Below are 25,922 nucleotides of genomic sequence, written 5' to 3'. Positions count from 1 at the left end.
GCTCTCAGTTGCCTGGAGCCCTCACTTTTTCCCGCCCTTTCCCTGACTCCACATTGAGCCTGACGGAGGAGTGACGGGGAGTGACGTCAGCAAGAAAAGGGGGGGGGAGGGGGGGAAGGCCGTGATGGCGCCCCCTGCCGGCGTGTGCGCGCGTGGAGGGGCCGCGTCAGTCACGCGGCAGGCTCCGCTCCCCCGGCAGGGCGCTGCCTCTGCGCAGGCGCGGGAGGCTGAAGTGGGCGGGGCCGCGCAGGCGCCGAGCGGCGGCCGGGCGCACAAACAAGGCGCGGCCGCGGAGGGGAGGTGAAGCGCTGGCCGCTGAGGTGAAGCGCCGGCGGGGGCGCCGCTGCCCGCCCCGCAGCAGGAGCGCGGCCTTCTCCGGGTCCCGGCAGCCCTGCGGGTGAGGATGTGGGTACGGGGCTGGTGGGACGCGCGGCCCGGCGGCGGTGACGGGTCTCCGCGCGGCGCTGCCGGGTGCCGGCGCCTCCCGAGGCTCCCGGCTGGAGGGGCGGGAACCGCTGTGGGCCGGGAGCACGAAACGGGTTTCCTCAGAGACGGCTGTGACCGGCCCCAGCGCCTCCTGCCCCCGCGGCGGGGCTGGTGCAAAACACCTTTGTCTTACCCGATCCGGTGCAGATAAGTATCTGGTTGAGGAAAGTGTCCTAAGCGGGCATTGAGCACTGAAGTGTGTTCCAGGCCTGGAGAAGGGCTTGTGTACTTCAGAACCGATAAAGGCCGTTGTTAGTCAGAGAAACTTAGTGCTGTAAGGATTTTACAGTCACAGTAGCATCAGATATTAGGAAAATTAGGATATTAGGAAAAAATTCGTCATGGTGAGGGTTGTCAGGCATTGGAACAGGCAGCCCAGGGCAGTGGTGGAGTCACCATTCCTGGAGGGGTTTAAAAGGCGTTTAGACGAGGCTCTTAGGGACATGGTTTAGTGCTGCAGTTGGGTTATGGTTGGACTTGATGGTCCTGAGGGTCTCTTCCAACCCAAATGATTCTATCAGCAAATGTACTCTTTGGAATGGAAGACAGTAATGAAACAGAAACAAACCCTTGTGGTTTTTTAGCATACAGTTGCTGCTTGCACACTGTAGCAGCTGTGTAGTTCTCTTACAGCGATTCATGCTGTCTAGTGCTTATTAAGTTGCTTAGGTGGATTAATTGCCTCTGGAGGTTTAGAGGTATTAGTGGTGTCTTTGCTTACTTTTGTTCCATTTATTTTTATATAGGGTACAGTGTATAATGGACATGTTTACACCATACAGATATTAAATGTTTTAAGATGTGCTTCTGGACAAACTGGGAAACATTCTTTGTATTTAAATACAAGCTATAATGGTAAATGACCAGTTATTAGTACACTCTGCAGAAAGGCACAGAGCACAGAAAAGGATCCACTTGACTACTGGTACTAGATGCTGTTGGTGTCTAGTGCTACATTGCTGAGGTTGTTTGATATAAATGACTGGCTATTAGTAATGTAAATCAGAAGATGATAATATTGAGGGAACACTGGTTTCCATTGAGGAAAGATCTTTCAGACCTGATGTAATAATCATATTCTCATGACTCATTTTCAAATGCTGAGTAATAATTGCTGATACAACTAATGACGATGGCACTGTGGGCAGTATGTGAGAGATGTGTTTGTTCAGTTGGGCAAGTGGATTCTTCAGCTGTGGGCCTGGCTGCTGATGGTACCGCTGATGTGTTGGAGCACAGCTGAAAGTCAGTAATTGTTGACAGAAAATTTTTTGTGTTGTGTGAATGATACCATTTTCTGTTCAAAAAAAAACAACAACAAATTACTGTGTATGAACGAAAGAAAATATTCAGGAGCTGAGGATGATGTCGGGATAGAGTTGTCCAATTCATGTTAGTGGTAATATCATAATGATGTTGATAGTTTTATTCTTCTCAAGAAATTGTGGTGAACTAACAGAGTTTTGTTCTTTAAGCAAGACGGTTTAGTTTTTTTGCAGTATGCCATGTAGGCTTTTCCTTATGTGTCTGAAAACTTCTATAACTTCTATCTTCAACCCCTGATTCAGCTAGTAAAATGTGCTGTGGCAGCAGCTGCTGCTGGTTTTGGGTTGGATAGTATGTTGTCTTACTCAGCAAGAATCGGTTTAGTATTTGTTTTATGTCATTTAAGTTTTTAACAAAGCATTTGCTCAGTTGTAATGTACTTGCCTGTTAAGTTGGTTGCTGATGAACCCTGTATGCAGTTGTATCCTTACATTTTTTTTGTCTGTAGGGAATCAAACCTATGGGTAGGTGTGTGACGTAGAGATATTGGAGCGGGGCGACAAGGAAAAGGCTGGTAGTTAAATACATAGGCTCTTAAGGTGGGAGAAGCAGTGTACTGTGCTAAATGCAGCCCTTCATTTTTATGGTGCTGTGAAATTGGATCATTCTTAATGGTTGTGTTTCTATCAGAGGCTTTGTCCTAGTTATTGTAGTTGCCGGGTAGTAAGCTGGAAAAAATTACTTAAACCCTGTGTGAGGATGAAGGCTTCAATATAGCTTTCTGTTCAGACTAAATATGATGATTAAACACAATGATGGAGTTGAAATAATGTAACTTTCCAGGGAGCAAAAAGACTTCTCTGGTAACCTAAAATCAAGATGGCTACTATGGTCAGCTTTCTGGGTTGAAGACCTGTGTGTGTGTTTATCACTAAACCCGATCTTGCATTGTTCTAGCTTGCTCCTTATAAAAGCAGGCCAGGATTTTGCAGTGGCAATTAGCTGTGACAAGCTGGAGATCTGGTAATACCTGTCTATATTAACACTACAGAGAGTGTTTTTCAGGCATTCTCTCAAACATCAAAAGGCAGTTTGTCAGACATTAAGCTGATTAGCTGATAATAATTAACATATCCATTTTATTTTACAGGTTATCATAACAGAAAACTACTAACTACCACCATTTGGAGAGACTGTATTTATAAAAAAAAAAAATTACAATCCATCCTGTTTCTTGACCATACACTATCCCAACACACTTGTTTTAGCTTTGCCTTTGAGAAGTCACTAGTTGAATGTTGGTTTTGAACTCTGGAATGTGTGCCTATTGTATTAGAAGCAATTTGTAAAGGGTATGAAAGAAGTGGCTCATTAAGTGTTTTTAAATTCACCAACACACTTGCAGTCATTGCAGTTATCCAGATCAGAGTATTTGCGTCTCCTAGGTAACAATTTATATAGTAAAATTGTTGCCTCTAATTCTTAAGATACTATTTTTATGCAATTTAAAGTGCAGTACTATGAGTTGGCCAGAGATCAAGCCTTGTCTAACTGGTCATATGACATAAGCAAACTTTCACTATTTTCTTTTGTTACATTTTAGCTTGCCTCTTGGAGGCCTTAGAAGGTCAAGAAGGTCATTTGACCAGGTCTCCTTGTGGCCTAAATATTAGCTGTTCACAATCCTTACCAAGATTGCCATAGAACAGCTCACTTCAGTGCTGTTCATGACAACTGTTGTAGGTTCTGGCTTCCTGGGTTCACCATGGTGACCACTGCCTGGCGTAGCAGTTGAGTGTTATTAGTTTTCCACTAAAAAGCCTGAGTAAGATAATAAAGAATGCTGGCCTTGAAATTAGGGCACAAGTAAAAGCTTTGAAAGACTTACAGTGAGCTTGTTTAGAAACATACCAAATGTTTACCTAGGAAAGTGGCAAGTACTGGTAGTGTGGGTTTTTTGTAATATACCAACAAAAAGTATTATTCTGTCTTGATGTTAAAAGAAAAACGACAAGTTGAAGAGCTGAGTGTTAACTGGAAAAAAAAAAGGGATCTTTGCCAACCCATGTGTTTGAAAACCCTTGTGATCAGTGTGTTCTGTTCTTTCAGTGAGATTAGCTGCTGCTTAAGGAAGTGAGGGGTACATAAGGACTAATGGTGTCATGAGAATTGGTGACCTGTAACAGTGTAAAATGTTCAGAATTTGACCCGTGTCTATCCAGTAATATGTCATCTTTGGTGTATTTCTGGCTGAAGAAGTGGTAAGTGAGCACTCCAGCATTTCTCTTGGAGTCAGACCTTGTAGCTTATTCATACAGCAGGCAGTCAAATGTCTTAAGGAAATAACAGCCCTAATTAGCTCTTACATTTATACAGTCCTAAAATTACATCTGGTAACCATGAGATTGATATGGCCCCTGGTGAAAATGGGTTTGACACCCCTGCTCTAGGCTGTATTCAGAGTACATAGAAGCTGACAGTCTGCAGCCCTGTTTGTAGTTATGTTTTGTTTACATGGAGAAAGAAGATGCTTCATAGGAGTTGTCTTCTAGTAATTAAACTTCAGCTTTGTAAACAGCAAAATTCTGTGAATGAAATGCTGGGTTTTGTTTTGTTTTGTTTTTTAGGTTTAAAGAGGCTAAAGCTTCACTAGAACTGTAAGTAGAATGGACAGTTACTTCAAAGCTGCAGTCTGTGACTTGGACAAACTGCTTGATGAATTCGAACAGAATACAGGTTAGTTCCTGCATGCCTTCTTCTCCAGCATAATAATACTGGTCAAATGACACTGTGGAATTTGAAAGTACTATATGCTAAATAAAAGCTTAAATTGATGAATAAATGTGATGTAGAGGAAGTGCACTGTGGAAAGAGAGGAGTTTTGTAAACTTAGCTTTTGATCTCTTTTTGCTTAAAACAGATGAATATGAATGCTGTAGGACACCTCAAAATCTGTATGACTCAGAACACCATGCACTTTCTTCAGTTCTGGATTGCTTACAACATATATACCCAACAGCAAAACTGCAAGAGGATGCTGACAGTTATACTTCATCAGAAGAAATCTCTCTAGCTGGCCACACTGGAACAAGTGAAACACTTCTGAGTTATTCACCACAAAATGAGAAGAGTATTTCTGGACCAGATCTTTTGTCCACTGTAGACAGTGGTTCCTTAAAGGAAATTCAGGCTTTGAACCTGGGAAGGTGTAGTGTACCTGTGTGTGATCTTGTTAATGACACAGGTAACTTAATCCATTCAGTGGCTACTCATGAAAACACTCAAAAGTTGCAGCCAGATGACTTCCAGATGTGTGTTTCATCAGCTGGTTGCAGTGGTGTTTCAAGTACTGAACAGAGTGATGGGGACTCAATGCTGCAAGATTCAGGACGTCTTAAAACAGAGGAGGTTAGTAATTTAGCTTTAAAATCAGACGGTTATGCTACAGCAAAGATCTTGGATCCATGTGGTGATCAACACAGGACAGAATCTATAAAGTGCAGTGAAGAATTTGATCAGATTGAACAAACTGCTTGCCTTAATGCTCCATTTGTCCCTGTAACATTGCAGAATTCAAATGCATACAGTCCCAAAGATCAGAAAGCATATAATAAATTGCCTTGTGAAGCACAAGATGAAGGAGCAAGCTCTGCAGTAACTGAAGAGACATATGGAAAAAATATCATAGAAAGGGTAAACTCAGAAGATGAGAGTAACATTGAATCCATGCCTTCAGATCTGCCAAAGCAGCCTCAGTTGCACAAAAGCCATGCAACATTACCTGGAAATGGTGTTTTGCCAGGCTCTTCCTGTCAAACAGGAGCTGAAGTAGAATTAGAAGAGAAAATTACTGAAGAGAAAGTAGACAGTGAAGAACTTAATAGCAATGAAATACTAGACAGTGTTTCGACTTCATGTATTTCAGTGGAGGATGTCCAGACCTCGCTGTCATGTCTTCCACTTCCTGCATCTATGTGTGGTTCATTAGTTGTAACAGAAGAAAACATTAATCCTCTACCTCAAAATGAAATGGCGGAGGTTATTAGTGATATTTTGACTGTTCATGCTGAAAAGCCTAAAACTGATCTCTCTGATAGGGAATCCTGTGGAAGCACTGACTTGCATGAACAGGGAGGATATATAGAAATCAACAAAAATGTAGTGGAAAAAAGGACAGATGGAGAGAAATATGGTGCTGAGAATGTAATTGATGACAGTGATTCTCAGCAAATCCAGGCGTTTTCTTCTGCCTTTCTAGAATATGAAGCTGAGCCATATGGTGTTGGTCTAGACTCTTATTACGATGAAAGTATGAGCGCAGTTATGGCTGACTTTACTGTTGAGGACAATGTTATTAACAGTGATACTCTAATAAGTGATGCTGAGCTGGATGCTTTCTTATATGGACAAAGTCACCAGTCCAACGTGTTGAAGTCATCAGACAATGATAGTAACTTAATGGAAGCTCATACAAATGAAGGGAATTTAACAAATGTGAACAACCTGGGTTCCACAGATGTCAGTGAAGAACACATGCAAGAAAAACTGGTGGAGATAACAAGCATTAATAGTAATATTAAAGTAACTCTTACTGCCAGTGAGTTGGAATCTACAACAAAAGAGAATGTATCTCGTATTCAGGACATGACTGAGAGTGGTGGTGAAACACTAGCTTCTAATGTTTGTACTGAAGGTGCAAGGCCAAAGCAGCTGCTTGGCCTTTCCCAAGGAGCTGTTGGTCAGAGACAACTGGATAAAACAGATGTACTTGAGAGAGAAAATGAGGAAGCCAGTTCTGCTACTCCAGAAGCTCCCGTCTCAGGCACTAGCATAAATGTTGATAAAGATTCTGACCCTGCACGCTCTGGGGATAGCAGCTCAGAAGCTGGAGGAAATCAAACATCTGAAAATTTGGAATCACTTAAAGTATCTGCAGCACTTTCACGGAAACAACCATTGTGGGTTCCTGACTCAGAGGCACCCAACTGCATGAACTGCCAAGTCAAGTTCACATTTACAAAAAGACGACACCACTGTCGTGCATGCGGAAAGGTAAGTTATTGGAGAAGGGTCCTGTGTTACTGAAAGCAAATGAATTGTAGTTTGGGGATAATCAAAATACAGAAGGGAAGGAATATTGACAGAATATTTCTAGGCTCTAAATATTTTATTTAAAAAGTAGTTGTATTTTTCCTTCATAGAAGCTTAAAGACTGTTGGAAAAGGCTGATTAATTAAGAAACATTATTTTTTTGGTGAAAATAATAAAGGGAAGTACAGAGAATGTTCTTATTTTGTCTTCCATTACTGGCTAGACTAGTGTGTTTTGCATGGAACAAAGATGATGAAACAGTGGACTACTTTGTAGTAGTCATAGTGAATCAGCTTTTTACTTGTTTTTTAAGTTAAGCTTAAGTATTTAAGCTTAACAAAAATGAGGTGATGATCATTATTGGAATTCAGGTAAGTGATTATACTAGCTGTAAAACAGAGTCTGTGAACCTGAAAGGATTGAGTTCTTTCAGGAGCTGTAATAGCAGTAGCAATGCAAAGGATTGATGACCTAAATCTGTCCCTTGTGTGTTTAGATATATAATTTTCCAGGGGAGTCATCTCAGAGGAAAACTTTGCTGCTTTTGTGGGGTGAATGGCACTCACCAACTGAGCAAGTAATCTGTAGAACTTTCTGTAGCCCCCTGGTTGTCTTCATTGTCAAAGCTTATTCTTAATCCAGCATTCCCTTGTGAGCTGCCGTGGCTTACACTTGTACTGGTGCATGAATAGAAATAGTGACAGTACTAATGAACTTATTTTTTCAGTGTGCCTCTGTAAGCTTTATGGATGAGGAGATCTAACAAAGACTAATGCCAGTACTTAAGAACTTTTTGCATCCCCAGTGTTGAGAAACATCTCGAGAGTCTTTGTAGCTTTTTTGCAGGATGCCTCTTCTAGCACTGTACATTCAAAAATTAGTACCTGTTTACTTCAACTGTTCTAAGTGTGAACTAAAATGTAGGTCTAGTTGTGGGTGCCAAGAAAATTAAGAACTCATTATGACAGTGTAGAAGTCATTGAACTTCATCACTTGTCAGAATATCCTGTTGGAAGTTTTCTAAAAATTTACAACACAGTTGTTCAGAGTGGGTTTCGTTTTGGTCATAAGACTGAGTTCAAGTTCCTGTTTACGCTCGCTGTGAAGTTTGTTATGCCTTGTCTAGGGATGGGGATAGAAGCAGCCTTCACTACACAGGCCTGTTTACAACCATTGGCTGTTTGTGTTGCTTATCTTGTGTGTTAACAGAGGGGATTTGCCAGAAAAACAGAGTAATTAGAGGGAGCATCACAATGCATGTTCATTGGGAGGATGAGGGCAGTATAGATTATCTAAACTTTAGGTATACTGGAGCGCTGTGCAGTTATGACTGTCATAGCTTTTTTGATTGTGCCGCAGCTTAAGTTTCTGCCTTTGTCTTTTTTTTAGTAACTTTTTTTGTCTTTAAAAGAATAAGACCCATTCCCTGCAAACATGTTGTGGGGTTGTGTTTTCAACCACTTGGACGTAGGAGAAACTGGTAGGAATTCAGTTGTCCTCTGTGGAGTATTATGGAAGACAATTGTATAGTTTTCAGCTTATTTTATCAATGAAAATGGCAGCATTTGTCAATTCTGGCTTCTGTGTTGGAGGAAAATGTGAAGTTAGTGGTCCCTGCTCTCGTTCCTGTCTGCGGCATTTGTGATGTCAAGCAACTTTGCAGTTTCTTTGTTTAGATGTTTGTCTGATGTGGTACCCTTCCTCTTCCCAGCTCAACCATAACCAATTTCTTTGATCAGCAGCCTTGTCTTCATCTCCTTTCGCCTGTTACATTACTTGTCCCTCTAGTTTGTATTCACCTCTTGTCTGCTGCGCGTTAGGATGAGGCTCCCTCCTCTGTTGTGGGTCCCAGTTGCACAAAGCGTGAGAGGAGAATACCCGTTGCAAAGGATTGTACTGCTCAGCATTCAAAGCCCTAAGGTGGATTAGCAATTAATCTTCACCAGTCACATTCTTCAGATCTTTACTGAGCATGTGCATTTTCAGGTGCGGTGAATTGCATGTGACACTAATACAGGAGCACTTGGAATGGTTTCTTTTCTGAGCTCGTATTGCACTGCTCAGGTATTACTGGTTTTACAGTGACTGTTTCTGCTTCAAGGAGGTCACTTGTAATAACTTTTTTTTTCCTCTGTCACTACTGTTTGTTTATTTTTTCCACTTCATCTACCTTGTTTTCTTGGAGATAATTAGGAATAGCAGAAGACTTTGGTGGTTTTTTTCCACTTTTTTTTTCCACTTACTTAACTCTGATCAGTGGCAGTAGGCTTTTTCAGACCAAGGTTTCAAAAGATACCTTTTGTAAAGGCTAATACTGACTCTGGAGTTTGCATGTAGCTAAAAATGCTGTGACTCTGAAAGCCTGCAAATCATCCTTGAAATAACATAAGGGAAAAGTGAGAAAAGCAGCAGACATTTATCAGAACTCTTGCAGAAAACAGCTTTACTAGAGATATAACTCTTTGAGTGAGATTGTGCAGGTGTAGTCCAGGCTGAAGTTATGCACTTTCTTTTTCCACATCCCTCCTTAAAAATATATATATTCTGTTGGAGTAGAAAAGCACATTCTGTTCTTTCAAAGCAGTCTTCAAGCTTTTAAAATGCTTTGCTGAGAGAGCTAGTAGCATGATGGCAACTATGCTTATTCTTTCTGACAGAGTTGGGGAGCCTGCTAAGCCAACATAGTTTCTGAAGCTAGATTAGTAAATAGCTTGGGAAGCAGTGAGCTCTTGGTTAAAAGACCTAGTGGTGTGTCAACAATTACCTGAATCCTAATGCGAGACTGCAGCAGTTATCTTCAGAGATAATACTAAACCAGTAGAGCGAATCTGACCCAGGTCTGGGGCTCAGTCATTGTTCCTGGCACTGTTGTTTAGTATAGAACTGTTGTAGGAGTGAATTTGGGAGTAGGTGATGCAACCTGGAATTCTTTTCATCACTCTAGATAAGAATATTATTATGATTTGTGGCCTCCTCATTGCTGCTCCTCTTTATTGTGTAAATATTATGGGTTTGGTTTTGTTTGTGTTTTGTTTGTTTGTTGTCGCGAGGAATTAAGATACAGGCTAATCAAACGAGTATATTTCTTGGAAAACTTTTCTAATTGCTATACGATTGTATACCAACTGCTTCTAGTTATAATGTTTTTAACAACCAAAAAAAAAATCCAGTTTTAGCCATTTTGTGAGCATCTGGCCTTATGTGATGAGATCCACTCACAGCAAGAAATTTTAGGTGCTGCTTGGTTTCATCATAGAGTCTGAGAGAGTATTGGCAAGAGCCCTTCTCTGGGCCTGCTTTAACAGGTCTATGTCTTTGCTGGGGATCTCAGAGCTAGATGCAGTAAAAACCTTTTTAATAAAAACCTTTTTAGTCTAGTACTTTGCCTTCTCCCCAGACAGCAATGTATTGTAAGGTACATATGCTGAAGGTCCTTTTCTCCTTCCCTGCTTCCAAAAATGTGTATGCATGCATTATATAATGCGATCTGGTTTAGTAAAATTAGTAAATAATAACAGGAACTTAATTCAGGAAATACTGGGATTTTCTCTAATATTAATTCAGTCTTCTTTTGGTTCAGGTTTTTTGTGGTGGCTGTTGCAAACGAAAGTGCAAACTACAGTACATGGAGAAGGAAGCAAGAGTCTGTACTGGCTGTTACGATGATATTAATAAAGGTAAAAATGTGTTTCTTGAGTAATTGTAGTAATCATTAAAGAATAGGTACAGCTAGTATCTCTCTAACCTTTGTTGGTTTTGGGCAGCTTCACTACTTCAACTGGTTACTTCAACTGATATCATTGGCCAAGAAGGCCAATGGTATCCTGTCCTGTATCAAAAATAGTGTGGTCAGCAGGACAAGGGAAGTGATCCTTCCCCTGTACTCTGCATTGGTGAGGCCACACCTGGAGTATTGTGTTCAGTTCTGGGCCCCTCAGTTCAGGAAAGACATTGAAGTGCTGGAGCGAGTCCAGAGAAGAGCAACAAGACTGGTGAAGGGACTTGAGCATAAGACCTATGGGGAGAGGCTGAGGGAGCTGGGGTTGTTTAGTCTAGAGAAGGGGAGGCTTAGAGGTGACCTCATCACTCTCTATAACTACCTGAAGGGAAGTTATAGCCAGGTGGGGATTGGGCTCTTCTCCCAGGCAGTTAGCAATAGGACAAGGGAGCATGGGCTTAAACTCTGCCAGGGGAAATTTAGGCTGGATATTAGAAAGAAATTCTTTACAGAGAGAGTGATCAGGCATTGGAATGGCCTGCCCAGGGAGGTGGTGGACTCGCCGTCCCTGGAGGTTTTTCAACTCAGATTGGACATGGCACTTAGTGCCATGATCTAATAAACGGACTAGAGTTGGACCAAGGGTTGGACTGAGGGAGCTGGGTCTCTCTAGTTTGGAGGACACTAAGGGGGGACCTTATTAATGTTTACAAATATATAAAGGGTGAGTGCCATGGGGATGGAGCCAGGCTCTTCTCGGTGGCAAACAATGATAGGACAAGGGGTAATGGGATCAAGCTGGAACACAAGAGGTTCCACTTAAATTTGAGAAGAAACTTCTTCTCAGTAAGGGTGACAGAGCACTGGAACAGGCTGCCCAGGGAAGTGGTGGAGTCTCCTTCTCTGGAGACATTCAAAACCCACCTGGACATGTTCCTGTGCGACCTCACCTAGGTGTTCCTGCTCCAGCAGGGGGATTGGACTAGATGATCTTTTGAGGTCCCTTCCAATCCCAAACATACTGTGATACTGTGATACTGTGACTCGATGATCTCTGAGGTCTTTTCCAACCCAGTCGATTCTGTGATTCTGTGGTGTACGTTTTCCTATTTATGCATGGAGGGAGGAAGAGAATAATTGTACCTCTTAGCTGGATTTCAGTTCTTATTTTAAACTTTGAGTAGCAAGCTGGCTATTTTTTATTTAAAAAAAAAAAAAAAGGTTTGTACTCCATAGGAGTAAACAAATATAAAGTTATGCTATCGGTTCATCTGTGGCAGGAATCTAACAAAAGTGATCCTCCTTCCACAGTGGCCTTCTATGTGTTTGAAGGCCATACCCCTGCTTACTCTCACATGTTATTTGCTCACGTTATGTAGCTTTCTGTTGTGATATTTTTACAAGTCACTTAACAGTGCTACAGTAGTTGAATCATAAGATGACCTTTTCTTAGCTGAAAACTAAGCATGGATGCTTACAGAAACATTGGGAGAAAAAGTTGAGGTCATGATTATTCATATTTAAGTAACAAGTTGAAAACATAACAGATTTTTAATAGGCCACCTGAATGGAATTCGACTCGATAAATGTGATACATGTATTTGCACAGGAATTGCGTGCTTCAATGTAGTCATTGCAACAGTAGCAAGATACAGGAGGCGGTCTCTTTCTCTGTTTGGGATGAATTAGACAAATGTGCTGGTAGAAAGATCAAGAAATCTAAATCTAAATTTTCTTCTGTACAATAGCTTGATTGTTAATTTTTTATAAATAACAGTTGTGCCCTGATCTTGCAAAAAAACCCACCCATATTACTGTACTGCAAGTGAAATTGGATCAATTGTGAAATATTAAAAACTAACCATGTTTTTTTTAGCACAGGCATTCGAAAGAATGATGAGTCCAACTGGTCGTGTCCCCAGTTCCAGTACCTCCTCTGAGCAGTCTTCTGCTGTTCCACCTTCGGAGGAAGCCCAGGTGTCTGGTAGTGCTAGCTCTCCTTCACCTTCTGCACTGTTACCTATCTCAGTACTTAAACAACCTGGTATTGAAGGTATGCTAAATGTAGTATAATTTATCTAACACTTTCATGATCTCTTTGGAAAGAGTTATTTATTGCATCATGGACATATACTTGGTATACTGATATTTTTGTGGGAAATTGAAACTGTAAACTGGGACTCTGGAAAGTTACTTTTAGCTCCCAGTTTTGATGCCATGTTTAAGCCTGACCAAGTCTGTTTTAAAGCTCCATTTATGAAATGTAGATGTTGTTTTTGTCACTATCCTTGCTGTTTATATCGTAGTCTTTTGTGCAGATATTACTTTCATAATTTTTATGTAGCTCAGGAGATCTCTGACTTGTGTTGCTGCTACCAGTATTACAATAAAAGCCAAAAGGGAAAAGTTTAGAGAAGAGTTGCTGGGAAGCATCAGGGGTTCATTCTCTGTGTAAATACTAATTATAAGTGGCTAAGTATTGTCCTTGTTCCACTTTTTTTAAACTTTTGGCCTCCTTCAGTGAAAACAAACTTTTAAACAAAGTGATAAGCTAACATTTTTAGAGTTTATGTTATCTTTTAGTTGTGATACGTGCTTCATTTGACCTTAGTACAGAGGCATGATTGAGGAAGTCATCTTCCTTATATCAGTGTTGATAGGTTTAACTATAGCATGGCAGCTTCATCTGCAAGCATGAGATTTTTTTGCATATATTTGCCTGACTGCAGACTGGCTGATGTCAAGCTGTCTATCTGGGCTTGGTTCCAGTAAACAGATTCTCTACATATTTGGGGGGGAAAAAAGGACTTAATTTTTATCCCTTTCAGCTATGAGAACAGTACAATAATATGAAGTCAGTGTTTTCTTAACCTGTCCTAGGACTGTGCCCCAAAGAACAGAGGAGAGTTTGGTTTGCAGATGGTATTTTGCCAAATGGGGAAGTGGCCGATACAACAAAACTTTCTTCTGGAGCAAAGAGGTCATCACAGGACTTAAGCCCAGTAAACCCTGACTTGCCGGAGATGCATATGGTATGAATTGAGAAGTGTGTGTAGGTGCATGAATTACCTCTTGAAATACTTTTGCTATTGGTGGGGGCCCTTATATATAGTAATACAACTTTTGGTTCACAGCTTTTGAAATCTGAGCCAATATTTTATTATCTTTTTGAGTGTGGCTGTGAAGTCCTTGGATTGAAGTATTCTGTAGACCATACTTGAAAGGAAACTGCATTTGTTTTGGGGTGTATGTGAACCTTAAAAATGGTATGGTGGAAAATTTTCCAGAATGAGGGTTTTTTTTTCTACACAGCCTTTGATTAACTGCTTCTATGAAGGTAACCTCAGCCATAGTCATTAACAACATGCTTATAGCATAAGTTTGTGGATTTTTTTGTTGTTTTCAAGTGACTTGCTATCATTTCCTTGTTGGATTAGACTAAGCAGAAGTTGCTTAATGCCTTAGAGCAGGGATGTCCAACTCACTTTCACTGGAGGCCACATCAGCCTCATGGTTGCTCTCAAAGGGCTGAATGTAATATCTAAATGTAGTTACATGTATATGTTTATACAGTCCTAAAATTACATTTGGCCCTTTGAAGACAATCGTGAGGCTGATGTGGCCCCCAGTGAAAATTAGTTTGACACCCTTGCATTAGAGTATTACATTATAGGGTGCAGAAAAATGTACATATTGCTTCTAATGTTGAACTGAGAGGGGGATTGGCTTTTTGTAATAGATCATGCTCATGGTTTTGAACTAGTTGCACATGACAAGAAAAGTCCAAAGACATAGAGTAAGTTTGCTGTGAAAAGATTTGAAGAGATTCCTAAGCTGGAGCCTTTTAAAATAAAACGTAGTTCTGAAGCATTGTCTCAAGTGATAACATAACTTCTATGATTCTAACATCATTTAGGAGTTCTTAAATTGGAAAAGCTAACAACCAGACCAGGTCATTATTATTAATATTTGTATACGGAGCCTTAATTCAGCAAGAATGGGTAACAGTAAATGTGACTTCATTTGAACTAGGAAAGACTCAAAAGGTACATGCAGTAATCAAAAGGCACAGCCCGTCCTCCATTTTGGGGAAAGACTAGGATATTTTCACTTGAAAAAGATGAGCAGCATCTAAAATGAAAAGCAGCATGGACAGGAGACAATTAGGTATGGTTCTTGTATGCAGCTTCAGAAGCTCAAACAAAACCACTGTACTGCGTCTCTGAAGCAAAGGATGTACCTTGCCAGGTAACGCATAATCCTGGCTGTGCTGCCACGGGATGCTGTGAGGGTCGAAAGTATAAAGTGATACGAAACACCAGCAAGCAAATCTGTGAGGAGAAGGTCAATTAGAGGGCAATTTAGTCCTCTTTTTGTGTTTGTGGGATATTCCTTTTGGGGTTTTTGGTTTGGTTTGGGTTTTTTTTGACACATATACTCTATAAGCGGAGGATTTGCTGGAAGCTGATGGCATACCAGGAAAACTGTTACAGGGAAAGCATAGAGTTCTTAGTTTTTTTTTTTCCTTGTTGCAATCCAGAGTTGTCCCTATTGAGATAGGATGCAAATCTAACACTGAAAAAATGATAGTATGCCTCTTTTTTTTCTCTAGTAACATCTCACATCCTACTGTGTCTATGCTCATTGCTTGTCACATCTGTTTTGCTGGGGAAGCAGCATAGATTTGACTCCAAACTGAAATGAATCAGACTGTAAAACACTAGACTCAGCTATTAGTACTTAGGGTAGAAATACACTTGCAGTGCTCAACTGCTGATCCAAACGATGGAAAAATTATAGTGATGGCAATGTTCAGTAGCTATGAGTGGGGAAACAGTAGTACTAAGCAGATTCTTGGAGGGGTACTTGGTTTATTGTTAATTGTATTACATCTCACTGTTTTATGCTAAAACATCTGTAATGCTCTCATACAAATTTTGTGTTACCAAACAAATAAATAAATGACGCATCTTAACCTAAAATAGGGACTAATGTAACTTCTAAAGATGGGGTTGGGGAGAAAAGGAAGATCCAGGAGAGATTTGTTGGCTTTCTTATCAGTATTTATGACAGATTTATTTTTTTTCTTCTAGCTTCTAGAATGCTAACAATTTTTAGCTCATTGTGAGACAGAAGTGTAGTATTGTGTTGTTTTGTTTTTTTTTTTCCGTCTTCATAGACTGCAAACCCAGAGGAATATGACACATTAACTGATGTAAATTCAAAACCCAAAGAAGAAATTGATGTTGTTACAAGAAAGGAGGAATTATGTCCTGTTTCTTCAGATGATGCACAACAGGCCATTCCAGGCCCGAGTGAGGTGGTACATAGTTATAAACCTGTAACTCTAGAAACTGAAGGGTGTTCTACTACAGAAGCTGAGAAGACTAGTTCCAGTTCAACTAACCTGACTACAAGTGATATGCCTGTTAGTCCTTCAAGTTACAGAGCACTATGTGGTGTTGAAAACTGTGTTCCTAAAGAGATCAGCCTTGTTCCTGATAGTGATAAACTGCCACCACTTCTGCTTGCAGTGAGTGAAAAAGGAAAAGGTAAAACTTGAGAAATTTTTTAATACTGAATCACCTGATGCAAGATTTCTTAATATGAGCTTGTGTAGATATAATTTGTCCTTCAATACAATTCTAATCTCTATTTTTTTTGCTGCATGTTGGATTGTTGGATAATTGAGCATACGTTATTAACAAGATAATTGAACATGCATTATTAAAAAGAGCAGTATGTTATGAAAAGAATACTTCACCAGTTAAATGCATTATAGTAGTGACTGCTCACTGATGGTAACTAATAGTCCCAGTATGCAGATGAGGAGACAGCATACACAATTTGTCAGTAATAAGTAAATGAAAATGAATGGTAGCCTGTTTGCACCTTTGTTACAAGGTAATGCTTTATTTTTTATATGTTCCTTGAATCTTAGGGTAAACTATTCATTGGTTGATCTGTAGCTATTATAAGTTTAAGAATAATTACCACCCTGTTATGACAGGAGGATGGGACAGTCTTTCCTGTTCTGTGACCTGTAAGTCTTTTTTAGGTAGTTGACTGACTTGTTGAACTAAATCAGATGTTAATTTTTTTAGATCCTCTAGTGGAAGAACATCCATCTTGCCAGCAGGTCACCTTGCTTCTTGAGGAGGGAGGTCCTAATCCATTAACTTTTATCCTAAATGCAAACTTGCTTGTGAACGTCAAGCTAATAACTTGTAAGTGGTGCACATTTTATTTTTCCATTAAATCCAGCTTTCTGTTTCTGACTGTAAAACAATATTACTGTGGTATCTTTCTTTTTAATTAAAGATTCTTCGGAAAAGTGCTGGTACTTCTCAACAAATGGACTACATGGACTGGGTCAGGAGGAAATTATCATTCTGTTGCAGTGTTTGCCAGATGAAGAGATTTTTCCTAGTGAAATATTCAAATTATTTATTGACATCTATAAGGATGCCATGAAAGGTATGTAATTTTATGTCTAGCTTTTTACTTTATAATATGTTCCTGCTGATCTTTAAAGCTGGAAGTTGATAGGTATTTTTTGTAGGTATCTAATGATTCTGTTGAAAAAGCTTGCAGTGTTAGCCTTGGGTTCTAAATAAACAACAGGAAGGAAAGAATTTAGGTTTCTTTGTTTCATATACTTCTATAAACATCCTGTTTGCAGGGTTTTTTTGTTGTTCAGTCATATTGTGTTGGAGATTATGGGTTTAAGCCCTTGAGTCCATGGGTTAGGACATCTGGAACTTGATTTGTAGAAGTATAATACTCCTTTGTATATAGATACTTGAGGTCTGGTTGAGTGAAGTTCATCAACTGGTGTGAGCCAGAGCATTGTATACATTAGGGTTTTGCTATTTGTTTGGAAAAACCTAGTTTCATATTCAAGTTAATTTAGTTAATAAGTAGAGAGCACTTGGTCTGTGGGTTTAGCTGTCTGTCAGACTTTCAGGAAGATGCAAGATGCACCATATGGCTTACAAGTCTGTAGGAGACCACTGTTTCTTGACACTAATGTATTATTTCTCCAGCTATGCAAAGACTCTGTCACTCTTTCTACAGGAAGGTTAATAAAAAACATGGGAAACATTACTTTTACTGAAAACTTTCTTGGCAACAAAGAGCATGGAGGATTCCTGTTTGTTTCACCAACTTTTCAGAAACTTGATCATCAAACTCTACCAGATAAGCCTTTTCTTTGTGGCATTCTTATCCATAAGCTGGAAATACCCTGGGCAAAAGTTTTTCCAATCCGTTTAATGTTGAGATTGGGAGCAGAATATGGGGGTAAGTTTTAATGCTTTAAATAGCTGTATAAATGTAAGATTTCCTTGGGAACATACAAGTCTTTTAGACAAGCAAAATATTTAAAGTCATCTTTGCAGTATTTTATGTTATATTTGTGTAAGACTGCGGCTTCGTAAATGGGAAGCCAACTTTGGGACACTTGGGAATTTATGTTGTACCACTAGACTCTTTTGGGTTTTGGTTTTTTTTGGTTTGGTGTTTTGTTTGGGGTTTTTTTGTGTGTGTTTTTTTTTTTTTTGTCTTAGCTGGTGAGAAATCTAAGAAACCAAAACTGACAGAAATATCAAAGTATCTGACTTGTATTGTAGGAGAAGGATTGAAGGGAAGTTCAAGCCATATTTACAACTCTTGACAAATTGTTTTTTTAATTAAATAACTGGGTATATTGGCAAAATATTACTGCTTCCTGGATAAAAGGCATTCATTACTTACAAGGATAACTTACTAATATGTTAGAAATCTCTAGGCTTGTAAACATGCAGGAAGCATTCTTTCAAAGTGAGGTGGATGGAAAGCATGTGAACGTGCTCCACCAGAGGTGGTGCAGTGACATAACCTCCATGTGGGAGTTTTCCACGGCCTGTTGCAGACTGATGTGAGCACCTTCTGCTCTCTCAATGAGATTTACATTCACTCTGCTCCAGGTTCACCAAAGGAGAGTGTTTACACAGGTTCCCATTGCCTTGAAGAACAGATAAAACTTGCTTGAGCAAAACCAAAAGTAGATACTGTCCTAAATGCCTTCTGGAGTTGCTTCTGTACTTGCTAGAATAACACAGGCATTTATTTTAGCAGTACAGGTGCTGGTTTGTTTCCTGTTGCACTGCTGCTTATGATTTAGAGAGCAGGAGTTTAGATCAGATGCAGCAGTTGCTGAAGTGGATTGAATCTCAAAAACACATCATACAGTTTTCCTGACCTGAATGCATTTTTTTATAAGCCCTACATTCTAGAAGCTGCAAGTCCATAAATATGTATCACTGGCCTGTGTATGGATTTCTCGAGTCAGGGGCAGATTTCTACTGGCTGGGCTTCTATGTTTGTGTGTTGACAAGGGTTGTAGCTTATTTGTCGTTCTTCTTTCTCTTACTAAACTACATTTTTTGTTTTTCCTTACCAGTTTTCTGTCTTTCACCTCAGAATCCTGACTTTGCTATGCTACATGTTTTGCTTTCATAGCTGCTTTGCATTGTGGCCTCCTACCTCTCATTACCTTCCCTAATTTCCGTCTGTGTATGTTTCAAATTGCAGCCATGGGACTTTAAAGCATGTACAAACATCCTCATTTGCTCTCTTTTTACCAATACTAAGTGGTACTCCACTTTGTATGACAGCAGTAACATAGCAGCAGATGTAACCTGCATGGTATTCTTATTCAAGCAACTACTGAGCCTTGCAACCCCTCCCACTGCTGGTGACCCAGAGACTGAACCCAGGATGTTTCCATCCAGACCTATTGCACAAAACACAGCTGACAAGCACAAAGCAGCAGCAAGTCTCTGCCACGAAATTACTGCCACTAGGAGAGTGACTCCATGCAATGACATTGCAGTAGGATTTAACCAGGGGCAGGGAAACCACACAGTGGGCTGAAGGACAGTCTGTGACAGAGATTCAGACAGGGTCTCTAGGTACTTTGGCTGCTCAGATACTGAGATTAAGAAACGTAAGTTATAACTGACAATAAAAATAAATACTTGGGTTAGCAAGTCTAACAGTTGTCCACATGTAAATGTGACTCTTTTTTGCTTTCTCCACTCTAGTGTATCCAACTCCTGTTGTAAGTTTCAGGCACCGGAAGCCACTCTTTGGAGAGATAGGACACACAATTATGAATCTGCTTGTTGTGAGTAGATGTTTTATTCTCTTCCCTTTCTGTTGTACCTCAGATTATGTAAAACTATCCTTAAAGCCCTGATTCTTGAAAGCAGAGTTGTTTTTGGCAAAGGGCTAATGTTTTTGTTCTTTGTACTTGACTTGAAGCTTTCTTAACAAGGAATATTTGTAAGTGAATTAGGAAAGCTGTCTTTCATGTTATATTGTTATACTTCAGTTCTGGTAGTAATAAATGGCTTTAAAAGAACGAGAAAAATGTTAACAGTTACACTGAAACTGGTAGGAATCGTTCAGTTGCATTTTTTGTTTCCAAGCATTGGTGTGGTGCAGGAGTTCTAGTCTTAAATTTGACATTTTTTCAATCTGAAGAGTTGATAGGCAGATGCTGTGGTCCAACTGTAACAGTAATTACTTTGTCACACAAACATAACCTTACCACAATTAACCAGTCTGACTGTTTATGTGAAGAATGTTAGGTTTGGCAAAGTCATCACAGTCAAGTCTGGAAGTCATGTCATTTCCTCCCTGAGGGTTTTTCCTCCATTACTCAATTTTATTTAAACTTCAGAAAGCCTGTATTCCTGACTAGTAACCTTCTTTTAATACTTAGACCATTTACTTAATGCTGTGATAAAAAGTGCTGGTTGTGGAGGTAATTGCACGTATTATTTAGGTGATCACTACATCTTGTCCTAAGGGTCTAGAGACTGTTACAGCTGAAATGAAACTGCAGTCTTTGGCTCCTCTTTCCTTTTTGCCACTGTTATCTGGCATGTCATTACATAAGGAATCAATCAGAGGAGCTGCACCATATGAAAAGTAGTGTGTGGTTTTTTTTTTCCTGATGGAGGAATCTTGCATTTTAATTCCATGAGCCAGCTCACTACCTGACAAGCGAAGTGCCAGTACTAATGTGGAATTGCATCTTAAGACTTGAAGACATCTTAATGTTGTGCTGCTGATGAAGGGAGCTTCTGTGTAGTTTATTTTCAACTGGGTTAGAGTTACTCTGATTCTCCATTGTAGCTGTGTTTGTAGTGGCAGTGGGAATGTGTGCTCCTTGGCAGGATTACCTCTCCTGGTGCAGCAGGAGTTTTAATCTAAACTTTAATGTAGAGACATGTAGATGTGTCTCAGGTACATGGTTTAATGGTGGACTTGGCAGTGCCAGGTTAATGGTTGGTCTTGATCTTAAAGGTCTTTTCCAACCTAAATGATTCTGTGATTCTTGCTATAGAGTTGTGCTGATTGAGGAAGATACTGATTATGTGGCTCGGCTGGTGATAAAAGCCTTCTCTAACCTTTCTTCAACTGAATTAAAATGCTCTCATTCTCCTTTATTACACATCTCCTTTATTATATGTTGTTCTTCTGGAATAAAACAGAATAGGAAAATTTTGCAGAAGTGGCTGAAATGGTGGATGGTAACTCCATCAGAGTTAGAGAAGAGTATAAGAAACACTGCAGCATTCAGTTTATAACTCAAGAAGTTAGAGCTGTGGGGGCCAGGGTGTGAGGCTGGAAACTAATCTAGATGGTGACTTCTGTGGTTTGTGTTTCTGTCAGAGAGAGGGTGTTGAAGTATTTTGTTGCCTAAAACATCAAGACCCTAATCTGCATAAAGTAGCCATAGCCTAAATAACCCACTGGTAAACAGAGGTACCTTGTCAGTGCTATAAATTTGTTTATATATTTGATAAGGTACCGTTCACATACATCACAATAGGAAAAAAGTTATCACTAGGTCTTTAGCCTCCCTTAATGTCATTTGTCTTTAGAAATCTTAGAGATGTATGTAAAGTACTTTGTGTAGGTAGTATTTGTTATAAAAGGTAAGACAATTATACTTGTCTGCTAACATAACTTTTTCTGTTACAGGACCTTAGAAATTACCAGTATACTTTGCCTACCATAGACAACCTATTTGTTCATGTGGAAATGGGTAGGAGCTGTATTAAAATACCCTTAAGGAAGTATAATGAGGTGAGTAAAACCATCTTGATTAGCTTCCTAATCCAAACTGCTTTAATCTTTATTTTCTGTGTAATACCAGTCACATCTTTAACATGAACTCTTCAAGAACCACCCTCTCCTCCCTTTGTTTTTGTGGTGGTGTTGTTTGAGTTGTTTGTTTTCCAGAGGCTGTAATGTTTTTATTCTGTAATCAGTTTCCAGGCAGTTCTGCAAGTGGATTTTCCACATGATAGCAACTCAATAGCAACTTTGCTATTTGAACTTCAAACTGGCATAAGCATGTGATGGATGGAGGGCATGAAATTCTCCAAACGCACATTTCCTTCTTCTTAGATGTGTTGGAAGGTGGACAATGATGAATGAAAACCGAGCTTCAGGAAAATTGCTAAATGTTGGGAAAAAAGCTGTTTCTTCGAAATCTTTTAGCATGTATTTTCCAAGCTTTTCTTACACAATTCCTATTAGTGGCGTTTTGCTTAAAACTTGAAAAAATCTGTCTTGCCAGTTCAGTTTTTACAGTTTATTTACTTAAGATTTAACAAAAAAACAAACAGTGAATAGTAGACTTCATGAGGCTTAATGCATATTTTAGCCTTAAGACAAACAAAACCTCTATAACTCTGATATTTCATGTTGTCCAGGGATACTCGGATTTACTAATCCCTCTCTACTGAAGTAGTATTTTTGATCATGCTTCGTGTTCTTCCACCTAGTAGTGGTAAACGGTGTTGTTCAAACTCTTTGGAATAGACCAAATTAATAACTATTGGAATTTGGTTTGAGAGCTGGATTTTTCTAAAGTCTTGTATTTAAAATGAGTACTGCATAATGAGATTTGTCGGTTTAGTGACAAATTTTGCATTGACAGGTAATGAAGGTGATAAACTCTTCCAATGAACATGTAATTAGTATTGGAGCAAGTTTTAATACTGAAGCAGATTCTCACTTCGTATGTGTGCAGAATAAGCATGGTCTTTATGACACACAAGCAATCAGTGCTACTGGACACCCTAGGAAAGGTAAGCTGTCTAGTTTGGTTTTTGGAGAAAAATCACATTTCTAGAGCAGAAATGCAAGTTCACTTTTGGGCTGCAAGGAAAATATGTATTCCCAGAAAACTGTTGAGACAAAGTTGAGTGTTCAACCAGCAAGGTAATTTAAATGCAAAAAAAAAAAAATGTTGCAGGTTTGTATGATCACTTGGCTACCTTTTACAAAGCGTTAAATAGAGATTAACGCTTTTTTCCTCTTTGTTTCCAGATTTTTTTTAATATAATCTGTGTTTTCAGATACGAGATACTTTGCATATTTCAAAGTCTTAATTTAGTGTGAATTGGGCAAAATGTTTACGTAGTACTCAAATAGTCTCAATAACTGCGTGTATGGAAATACAATAACAGTGAGTACCTCTTATACAACACCTAGCAAACTACTACAACCACCTGTAGAGATAAGAGAGCAGAGGTACCTTTTGGATTCTGAAAGTAATGCAGCTGTACTGCAGTAATGCATCTGTGTCTGGGCTATTGATGGGTCATGCTTTTCAACAGGCCCATAAGTTGGGGAGAGTTACAGCTTGACAGGGCTGTATTCTTACCCTCTCCAGTGTCAACCTGAAAGGTTGTTCTGTCCTTCATTGAGCATTGCTATTTAGTGTATTTCTGTCTGAAGCACTGTGTGTTAACAAACAAATGTATTCAAAGGTTTGTGGCATAGAAATTCACTTATATCATCGTTTCTTTCTGTTGCTTTTAGTAACACTGAAAATGATCTAAACTTTGGAAATATCTTCTGTAAATAAGTTCCATTCAAAAGTTGAGTGGCATGTCAGTTTTAATTTTATTTTTTAACTCCCCTTTAAAAAAAAACACCACTACCACACCACTGTTTATTGATCTGTCTCTTCTTTGTGTGCAGAGCTCTGTCTTGCCTATGTTAGCTTGCCAGCAATATCTTAAAAGGATACTGTGTGCACTCACCAAATAAGTTAACAAAGCTGGTCTTTTTTAACAAGGTCTGATTAGAAAAAAAGTCTTCTCTATTTAGAGAGCTGTTTCATATAATCATGTCAGTAAGGGATTTGTCTTAGCACTGTCAGTATCGTAGTACCTTTTTTTACCTGGCTTTATAAAAATGAATGCAAGTTAAATGCTAAAGTATTACAAATTTGGGTGATATAAAGTGGTGCTCACTTTGTCCCTACTTTTTCTAGTTACAGGTGCAAGTTTTGTGGTGTTTAATGGAGCCTTAAAAACATCTTCAGGATTTTTAGCTAAATCCAATATAGTTGAAGGTAAGAGTTTTGTCCTATGTGGTTTCTTATTAAGAGAACTTAAAAAAAAAAAAAAAAAAGCAGCAGTCTTGTGCAATATCTTTGTTCATCAGTAAGCTAAACTTTTGGGGATTTTCAACTCTGTAGAAAACCTACTGCAAACAAATGCTGTATTAAAAATAAATGCTAGTTCACCTACTTGTTTTAAAACCTACTAAGTTTTAATTCTTCTTGCATTAATGCAAGTCTTTCCTTTATGGCTGCCTATTTCTGGAACTATACTCATTGCTGCATTGACAAAATACGTAATTTGACACACGTATGCAAAAAACCTTCTGAGATTAGTCTAGAATTGATCTTTTCTTGTCAACAGAACTAAGACATAAAGTTTTCATTACTTCCTCTTGCATACAACATTTAATGCTGTAGTTGGGGGATGGAGTCCATTTGACTAGCTGCAAGAGAAGATTGGTCCCACTAGGATTTAAGCTAAGATTCTACTAAAAAGCTGTGCTACTCTTTCTGTAGATAAGTTGGAATTTCAACTGGTTTTCTTCTAGATGGACTAATGGTACAAATAACGCAAGAAATGATGGAAAGCCTGTGTCAGGCATTAAGAGACAAGAAGGACTTCAAAATAACTTGTGGCAAAATGGATACACGAGACGTAAAAGAATATGTGGATATTTGCTGGGTAGAAGATGAAGAAAAAACTAACGAAGGGTAAATGCTTTACCAAAGAAAAACATCTCAGATAATTCTTGTTCCCAGTTTTCAAATATCCACCTTTGATTTCTTGAAATTAAACTATGCTATTTTTATTGAAAGAAAGTACTTGATACTGAAACCTGAAAGGGAGTAGAATGGTAACCTACCTGCAGTCCTCTAGATGTCACTAACAGAACGATTTTGCTCATAGTTCACCAAAATTAATACTGTTTTCTCTGTTCGGAAAGCTGACAGAGTGTATGTAAACCACCAGATTTTCTTTCCAAATCCTCTATCAAATCATTAATCAGTTTGTGTGAGGATGCAGTTAATTCCTTTAAGTTTCCTTGTTAGGGGAGGTACTTGAAAATGCATAGAACTGCCCTTGGCTACTCGCTGCTTTCAACAAAGCAAAATGAGATGCAAGACATCTTTATTGGATGTGATTTGAATGCTTGTTTATGTAGCTTCAAATTTCTAATTGTACATAACTAACTCAAAACTTGTCTCATCTGAAGTTGTTTCTCAGTCCATGGGCTTGTCTTGGTCTGTGGCTCTGTGACCAGATAGAACAAATGTTGGCTTTACCTTAGATGATTTCTTCAGCCTCTAAGATTAGGTTTTTGTTAAGTGTTGTTTGTTCCCTGTTTAGGATATTTATTTTTGCATCATGAAAATACAGATGCTATAAGTCCTGTATTACATCTTGTTGTAAAGCTGTTTAAATAGCCTTTAAGGATGGCTGAACATAATTTTTTACAAGTTATTCAATCTAAATCATAAAGTTTTGTTTTAATTATTAATCATACGGTTACTTTCCATAGAATTTTAAGCCCAGTTGACGGAATATCGATGGAAGGAACTCTGGGTGAAAAGATACCACAAGGCAGAGACTTTGAAAGAGAAGGAAAAATATTGAAGTGTACCAAAGTTAGTAAATTATGTTGTTCTTGAGCCTTTTTGCTACTCTTTAGAATAATTAAGTGGTAATGTGATTGTACTAAGTGATACTACTAAAGAAACTAACTTATTTGGTGTGTAACCATACTGATACCTAAAATGTTCTTCATAGCTCTTCTAAGTTTACATACTTTTCATTTTTCTGCTCTGAAAAAGACAAAGTCTGGTAGCACTGATAACTCTACAAATATATAATGTAGATGTTCACATGATCACTTAAGTGTTTTGATTAAAGATACTCGATACTACTCTGCCAGTAAAAAAGCATTATCACTTGCTCTCTTCTGC

General features: G+C 39.0%; 1 protein-coding gene across 3 annotated transcripts in view; it reads left to right on the top strand.

Moving 5' to 3' along the window:
* Nucleotides 1–264: 264 nt before the first annotated feature.
* The window catches only part of ZFYVE16 (zinc finger FYVE-type containing 16), a 28,559-nt gene continuing 2,901 nt past the window's right edge, over nt 265–25,922 (top strand). Inside the window, exons 1-18 of one of the 3 annotated variants that reach the window (XM_082074788.1) lie at nt 265–397; nt 4,380–4,488; nt 4,673–5,160; nt 5,323–6,804; nt 7,340–7,420; nt 10,424–10,520; nt 12,438–12,614; nt 13,442–13,593; nt 15,741–16,113; nt 16,666–16,788; nt 16,883–17,038; nt 17,639–17,863; nt 19,648–19,730; nt 21,599–21,703; nt 22,563–22,713; nt 23,907–23,987; nt 24,527–24,689; nt 25,499–25,604. In XM_082074788.1, coding sequence (XP_081930914.1) covers nt 4,419–4,488; nt 4,673–5,160; nt 5,323–6,804; nt 7,340–7,420; nt 10,424–10,520; nt 12,438–12,614; nt 13,442–13,593; nt 15,741–16,113; nt 16,666–16,788; nt 16,883–17,038; nt 17,639–17,863; nt 19,648–19,730; nt 21,599–21,703; nt 22,563–22,713; nt 23,907–23,987; nt 24,527–24,689; nt 25,499–25,604 — 4,113 coding nt within the window. In that variant the 5' untranslated portion in view covers nt 265–397; nt 4,380–4,418. Of the gene's footprint in view, nt 398–4,379; nt 4,489–4,672; nt 6,805–7,339; nt 7,421–10,423; nt 10,521–12,437; nt 12,615–13,441; nt 13,594–15,740; nt 16,114–16,665; nt 16,789–16,882; nt 17,039–17,638; nt 17,864–19,647; nt 19,731–21,598; nt 21,704–22,562; nt 22,714–23,906; nt 23,988–24,526; nt 24,690–25,498; nt 25,605–25,922 lie in introns of all 3 variants that reach the window. The other 2 variants (XM_082074786.1, XM_082074787.1) reach the window with 2 other exon arrangements.

Source organism: Streptopelia decaocto, assembly GCF_964273445.1.
Source record: "Streptopelia decaocto genome assembly, chromosome: Z".
NCBI classification, from domain to species: domain Eukaryota; kingdom Metazoa; phylum Chordata; class Aves; order Columbiformes; family Columbidae; genus Streptopelia; species Streptopelia decaocto.
Note: the sequence above shows the minus strand (reverse complement) of the source record. Positions and strands in the feature narration are given on the sequence as shown.